Raw genomic sequence first — 7,895 nt, forward strand, 5'->3', positions numbered from 1 at the left:
TGTGTGTGTGTGTGTGTGTGTGTAATAATTCTGATAATCCCGAAATCCATAAACAAGTCGATTTTCCTCTGACTTTGTATTATATAGGAACGCCATTACTGATGGTCTGTCTGGCTCTGGGTTTTCCAGCTCTCCCTCTCACTGTAGATTAATATCACATGGGTCCGTGTCAGTGTGCAATAACAAGGGCTGAGGAAAAAACTTCTAATCTGCTGAAATATTCCCAACACGTGTCCTGCAGCGGAGCAGCAGCTGAAGCGAACGTGCGTCAGTGTGCTCACAGGTTTAGCCTCAGGCAGCTCACAGTAAGTCATGGTAGTGTGACATTTCTGAAGGGGTTTAGAAAACATAACAATGTTTTTATGCAGACGACAAGGCTGGTGCTACTTCTGACTGAACCTGGCGAATAACTGGAATATATTTGTACACATTTGTACACATTTGGGAGAAGTAGCGGATTGAATATATTCTTCTCTAAAACACCTCAGCACACATTTAACAGATGGTGAGCACAGGAGGGGGCAGAGTCCAACCTCATGCACTACTGGCCAAAAGTTTTCCAGTTTTTATTTTGAATTGAACGCCCTGCTCAGACCTGGTATTATCATCTCAGGTGATCCGATCACAAGTGGTCAGCTCTAAGTTCAGGTGTGAACACGTTGAGGATGCGGTTGAGTTTTGGCTGCTGCTGGTTTCCTTCCAGCTGCCTGTGGCTCTTTTCCTGGCTGCTGGTGCTGTTAGTTTGTTATCCTGGATACTTCTGTGACACTGTGTTAAGTTTTGTTTAGTGTTTATTAGCGACTGTGTCGATGGTTAAAGTTTAGCCAGTTAGCAGCTAATGCTAAATTCAGCGAGCCCTCAGATGAGGAGGCCCCCGTCGTGACTGTTGACTGTTTATGTGACTGTTATGGAGAAATCTGGTCTTATGTTGAACATATGTTATATGTGTGTAAATGAGTGAGCCATTTTAACCCTTTAATGAGTTGGAGAGGTGGGGGACTTGTTTATTTTTGCACATTTATGGTATTTCGTTTTAGCGTGAGCAGGTCAGACAGTGAGAATCTCTGTGTAGATGGAGGCGGGTAACGCTGTGTAGTGACTGTGAACCTGAAGTGATATTATTGCTCTTGCAGAAAACATTCACTAAACGTGTATCACCAGATCGAGCCTGTGTGACATCATTCTGTGCACCGCTTCACTATCACTCCGGTTACTGCTACCTGGGGAAAGTGCTATCAGCTTCCTGTTTTGGTTGTGCAATGACAGACACACTTCCTTTGTACCCGAAGACAGAATTACAAAGTGAAACCAAGGATTAGAAAGAAGCAATCTAATGCTGTAATGGTGTCTTTACTCTATAGTCATTACATTGTCCAATCAGCATTTATTTCATAATGACAAGTTAAAGCAAAAAAACCTACTATCACTCTAATGTATATTTTAAGCCACACAGTGAAAAAACTAAAGAAAAGCTCAATTTTTGAAAATCTTTTCAATGTAAATTCAATCATCCATTAAATAGTGCACAGATAAGCAGTAGATGCTGTGTGTACATAGTAGAATTACAGTTGACGTCACTCGTCCACTAACCTGACAACCGGTGTAGCCAAATTTCCAGCTGCCGTGGATGTCGGAGGCAGCCGACATGGGGTAGCCGATACCAGCCACTCCGATGTCGGTGAAAGCCAGGTTGATTATGATGAAGTTGGTGGCAGTGCGCAGCTCCTTGAACTTCACAAACATGAGCAGCACCACGATGTTGCTCGCTAAACTGATGACACCTGAGAACAGGAAAGAGGACGAGAGGAAGTGTCACAGTGTGGGAGGTAGAAATCCTGAAACACCCGAAACTGTATTTATACTGAGCAAAAGTCACAGTGGCCGAAGAGGAAAGAATGAAAGCTATGTAGCCTCTTCTAATGCGCCTCATGATGGTGAGCTTTAGAATGACTGATAAACATGAGCGTGCTGTGTATGTTGTATGATCTGCTGCCAGCAGCTGACCATATATGACACATGACCAGGGAATAAAGTGGAGTGGAGCAGTGTGTCTGCACTCACCCGTTAACATGAGCGCTGGAGTAAACACCAAGGCGTTCTGCAGCCGCCACACAGCCAGTGTGTTCCAGGCCTAGGCCCTCTAGCCTCACTGATAAACTGTTAGTAGAGGTTTCAGTTACAAACATAATTGTCTGCCTGTGTGTGCTCTGTCTGTTGCACTTACCGTATTGTCAGGATATGGGATCCCAAGAGCATGATATAGGTGGGGACTGATCAGTGTGGATCTTTAAAACTTAAAGTCTTTCCAGTTCCAAAGGAATCTAAATTGTCTAAACTTTATCCCATGGGTAAAGCTGTCAGAGTTGACGTGGGGCCTGAGATGAATAGATGCTGAGAGTTGCTCAGTTTCTCCAATAGCAGGAAAAAGTATTTCTTTCAGGATGAGAGGGAGGTTTCCTGACAGTGTCTGGTTAAGCAGGTGTGGAGTTAGAAAGGTCTCTTCCGGTCCTTGGCCCAGCAGTGGTTTTGGGGCTTTTTTGGGTGTAGAGACATACAGTAGCTTTTATGTCGTCTTTTAAAGAGGATGAACATATTCTGAAACTTCCAAACCGGGACGTTCATGCACGGACAAGTGTGTGCTTTTTTAAGAATCGCAATGCAGCAGAATGGTATTATTACCTACAGTGTGTGTCCCGTTCTGTGTGAATGGTGTAAAACTGAATGAAAATAGAAGTAAAATTGGTCACAAACAGCAGACATTATGAGCTGTCAAACACAGGTGTCACTAATAAAGTCATGATTTGCTGCGTTGAATTTCAATAACTGCTGCGTGAGTCATTATTAATGTCACCTGTGCTTCTCCTGCTGTGACAAGTCACATGACTGATGTGAAAAACGTGTGAGTATAAGCAGACAGGAGGGCTGTGATAGGAGCAAACAAATCAAACAAAACGCCATGATCAGTACGAGACGGACGGAGTTTCAACAAAATAAAAAAAACAAAACAAGGCTGATGCTGATTTATCAAATATGAAGAAACCTACTGCATCCTGCTTTCAGTGAACTCACGCTCACTCAGTGAAACAACCCAAACCCGAACATTGTTTCTACTGTTGCTTTATGTTTCACTGCCTCAGTAAAGTTGCCATAAAAAGAAATGTTTGTATTCAGAAACTACTTTGAAGATGTCGGCCTGGTCCTAGGAAGCGGGAACTGAACATTAAACATGTTTTCATATGATCCAATCTCAGTAAACCACCATGGCACAGTGCCAAGGTCTGGATAAGTTACATAATACTATCAGAACAGCTTTTCAAAGGAAAACAAGAATGTTCTTTCACCATTAACAGCCCTGCAAAGTCTGAGCTTCCATTAAACTCTGGGGTATAGAAACTGTGACCTGGACAAACAACTTCAACTATCACTGGACAGACACTAAACATAACCAATCCTTTAACGTTATCTGGACATAGTTTCATCAGTGTAATAAATTAATTCTGTATACATGTGTACATACATGTATACTTTACAGAAGTACACAATACGACAACAGTGGTAGGCTGATCCCTTCTTCTATAAATTACATCAATACACTTCTAATTTGCGACCGCAAATACATTTGTGATAAACATGATGCTGCATGTAATATTTTTTATCAACAAAATAATAAAAGCAACAATAAAAAAAAGTCCTGAAGGTATCTGTAAAATTCATTTCCAACATATTTTGTTGTAATAGTTTTATGGTTATGGTTCAGTAACTCTTTGTCGGGATTAGAGTTGGTTAAATATTTAAAAAGTCAACTGAAACTTGTGTTGAGTGCGTTTAAACAAAGAAACACCACTGACCCCCGAGTCACATTATCTGACTGCGAGAGGTTCCACAGAAGAACACAAAGCAGTGAGATCACTCTGAATCTACACCATCATTATTCCACTGGCTGTACTGTACCTGCAGTGATCAGATATGCAGCCACTATGTTGTGCTCCAGCTGGGTGAAGGCACTTTCTCCCCCGTAAGGTGCGACATCATCTGAGATATTGACTCCAGAGTCCATCCCCATGTTCAGAGTTGTTGAAGTCGACAGTCACAGTCGTCCCACGAACAGCCTCAGACAGGAAGTTACACACAAAGCTAATAAACAATGTAGAGGTGTAGACAGTCCGTGCTGTAATACGCTGCTTCTGTCTAAAAAGTGTACGGCCTTTGGAGAGCTGTGGGGGGGTGAATATGGAGGGATGGGGTGAGGGGGGATTATAACATACCACCGCTCCCCTGTCCCCAGTGAGCAGGAGGACCTCTGTGTGTGTGTGACATGGGCAGCAGGGCCAACACTAGACAGGATTACCTCTCACGTGTAGTCGTTTGCAGGTTCGGCTCCGACCAATAAGCTCTGACATTACAAAACTGTAGCTGAGTCAACGCCTGACTGAAGACTGTTCACTTCACAGAGGGTTCGAAACCATGGGCAACACGGATCAAGGTCATAGGCCGCAGACTGACTGTGTGGTGATTAGTTGTTTCATTAATATAAAGTCATATAGAAAGAGCCTTAATGTGACTGCATTTATATCTGATCTCCTGGCCCTGGTTTATGTAGTTTTAAAGAGTAGTGAACTATTACTACCACACTACTACTACTTCTTACTCATCACACATAGGCTGTGTCTCAGTTCAGGGGCAGCATCCTTCAAAGGCTGCATCTGAAGACCGATAGCATCCATGCGGTGCGACAAGGCTGCCCCCATTTCAAAGGCTCCTTCGAGACGAGTGGGTCCTTCTGAGATTCAATGCACGCAAGTGATGAATCGCTTTTCTAAAAGAGAATAGGACTCCATTTTCCTCTAGTTAAAGAGCTCATGCACCAGAAGGTGGCAGTAATGCGCCAAATAGCTGTTTGCCAAACAACCCCAGAGGAGGAAGAACTATGGTGTAAACTCAACCGGCATGCGGTGTCTGGTGCTGATCATACAAACAACGCTGTCATGGTTTGACACTTTTTGTTTGGACTTTTGATTTATTTCCTGTTTTATTTTGTAGTAGAGTTCCTTGTGTGTCCACTGTGTCTTGTGTTTCCTTCTTGATTGTCTGCCCCGCCCTAATGTGCTTCACCTGTGTTCAGTCACCCTTGCCTTCCTTGTTTGTATTTAATCTCTGTGCTCCCTGTTGTCAGTTTGTCTGTTTTAATCAGTATGAGTTTTTGAAGTTTGTGTCTTTTGCTCCAGGGTTACCAGTGTTTTGATTGTCTGTTATACTTCTGATGATACTGTACCTCAGTGTCTCCCTGTGTTTCTGTTTTTGGACTTTTGTTTCCCGGGCTTTGTTCTGAACCAAGTAAGACTTGTTTTAGTGTTTTCTTTGTTTAATAAATCACCCTTTTTCTTTCTTTTTTTTCACTTCCTTGGATTGCCTGCATTTGGGTCCTTAACACTTCCAAACCTGACAAACATCTCCTGGTGCTGCTGAATTAGGTCATATGAACATTTGAACAGGAAAAACTAAATCTGACATTATTTTTCAGACACATCGGCAGCAAATCTGAAACGACACATCCTCGGTCGGCCATTTTTTTTTGTATTGAAAAAAACTCAATGTACCCAAAATTAATTTTACCACAGTCTGGCTTAAGATAGTCGAGAACTAATCTGATTTGGGCAACGGAGGAATTTTGACGTCTGTCTGAAGTCTATTTGTTATAATTAAGCCACAGTGAGTATTTCACAGTGAGTGAAACAAGCTAATGTAATGCATTCCTGAAGAGCATAACTCCTCCACGAACATCGTCCTCAAGGACGCCAGGTGGCGCTAGTAGTCTTCGATGAGGCTATGAGGAAAAATGATCTTTGCACTGAATCACTTCCTCTTGACGCCATAGCAGCTCTGTCAGTCGAGAAGACATCTCTTCATCGTAGCAGATAAACATGCCGGGGTTCCTGAGGACCATCGCCAGCCGTGCTGCCCCTGCCCTGCGGCAACAGACTGTCTCCCAGAGAGCCAGTATGTACACCAGACCGGCCAAGGAAAAGATCGGCCCAGTCGTAAGTCTGCTGTAATCTCTCCGCCACCTTGGTCCCATGCTAACTAACGAAGCTAGCAGCTTGTCCTTGGTTGACGAGGTCAAAACCGGTATCTGAAGTCAGCGGGCGCTAAACCCGTGTATTTTGATTTATAAACCATTGCGTCTAATTAACCTAAGGTTCTCAATTTAAATCGTTACATTCCTGGGGAAGTATTTTTAATTCTCCGCTCCCCCTAACCCGCTTCTGTCGTTAGCTAGGCCCATGCTAACATGTTAGCCAGGCCCATGCTAACATGTTAGCCGTTCTATGTCTGTGTGCGCTGTCTCTGTGGAAGAAACAAAATGTCAAATTGTCGTTGTTATGACACAGATTTCAGGGACAGTTGCACATACATGAGTGAAAAACCTTAGTAACTTTTCAAAGTGTCACTATACCGCAATGTCCTTGATACATGCAGCCAACAAAGCAGGACATCAGTGAATACACACAGATACAAAATACTTCCTTCTAGATTTATTTTCATAAATTTACACTCGGTTGTCAGTTTATTTGGTGCACTGATGTTAATCTAATAATCCTCCTGTCGTCCAGCTATTGCAAAAAAGATTTAATTTGGCAGCTCATCAAACTGGAAGCCTGTAGTGCTGAATCATGATAAACTCAAGGACCAGTCTCTGTACAGAAAGCACACAAGTGTATTTTGTTTTTTAAACGCTGTTGTCTCAAAATGTATTTTAATCTACTCTTAAGTGGGTATTAGATGAGTAACTTTTGAAATATGATTACTGGTGTATTAATGTAAATGTTGGGGAACCACAAAAAATCTGTCAATGTATTCACATTGTTCCCATTATTCACAGTTTTCAATCAGACATGATAAAGCTCGTGTTGTGATTGTCCCAGGAATCTTTCACAAAGGAGATTATAAAGAGATTTTGTCCCACAAATGGATATCATATGGTGTGACATGAAATAGTGATATTTATATGGGCAGTTGTGTGGAGACACAAAAAACAATACACAATTTAATGAATATGCACAAGGAAATGTTAGATCTCAATACAGTAATGGTAATGCATTATGACAATGTGACTTAGTTACTTAAGAAACTTATACCACATTTTCACTTTTATGTACATACGTACATAAAGTGAAACGACACCATATAACAGTTTGAGGCTCTAGTAAAACAAAATGGTGACTACATTTAGATTCAGGGAAAAATCTGAAAGACCACATATATTTCTGGTGCAATCAGTCAGTACAACACTACTCAGTCATTTTACTGCCTTATATTTGAAGAGTAGTTCAGGTTTATATGTGAACCAGTGAAAAGCCTGAAGCTGAGGAGAGTTAAGTCAGAGCTCAGTGAATCTCATGTCTGTGAATGTGATATGAGCATTGAATTCCAACCTGTGCCAGCAGTATCAACACATTACCTGATGATTTTACGCAGAAGTGAAGATGCTGATTGGCTGCCAGCTTACTAAATGTCCTCTCTCTCTCACTGTCTGTTGTCCAGGAAACTACCATTGGAATGAGTATGTTTGCCCTGGCCATCCTGGGACCATCTGGATGGATCCTGGCCCACCTGGAGGACTACAAGAAGAAGGAGTGAACGGGACATTTTAACAGTTTGACCTAGTGTATCGAGCCTCCTGTCTCCAGTGACCACCTGGGACCATAACCATAATGTTCAGCTTCAGAGAAAAATCTAGGACAAGTCTTACCTTCACACTTCTACCTCTGACAGTTCCACTCCACAGCTCAGATACAAACCAACTGCTCCCAAAACAATGACTCTGATACATCCAAAATTGAATTGTACATCTTTCCTCATAAGCAGTATGTTACAATATTAAATTTTAAACACAA

At 42.1% G+C, this 7,895-nt stretch overlaps 2 protein-coding genes across 2 annotated transcripts in view; one reads left to right on the top strand and one right to left on the bottom strand.

Annotated features, from left to right (window-relative positions):
- Positions 1-4,257, bottom strand: part of rrh (retinal pigment epithelium-derived rhodopsin homolog) — a 16,406-nt gene extending 12,149 nt beyond the window's left edge. The window contains exons 1-2 of the mRNA XM_023394784.2: positions 3,952-4,257; positions 1,591-1,781 (exon numbers count right to left, since the gene is read on the bottom strand). Of these exons, the coding sequence (XP_023250552.1) occupies positions 1,591-1,781; positions 3,952-4,063 (303 nt within the window). The 5' untranslated portion in view covers positions 4,064-4,257. The remainder of the gene's footprint in view (positions 1-1,590; positions 1,782-3,951) is intronic.
- Positions 4,258-5,848: 1,591 nt separating this feature from the next.
- Positions 5,849-7,895, top strand: cox8a (cytochrome c oxidase subunit 8A). The gene is made up of 2 exons (XM_023394718.2): positions 5,849-6,038; positions 7,543-7,895. Exons 1-2 carry the CDS (start codon positions 5,922-5,924, stop codon positions 7,636-7,638), a joined length of 213 nt encoding a protein of 70 aa, XP_023250486.1. The 5' UTR covers positions 5,849-5,921; the 3' UTR covers positions 7,639-7,895.

Source organism: Seriola lalandi, unplaced genomic scaffold (genome assembly GCF_002814215.2).
Source record: "Seriola lalandi dorsalis isolate HSWRI2012SDOR001 ecotype SW California unplaced genomic scaffold, Sedor1 jcf7180002054953, whole genome shotgun sequence".
Lineage (NCBI taxonomy): Eukaryota > Metazoa > Chordata > Actinopteri > Carangiformes > Carangidae > Seriola > Seriola lalandi.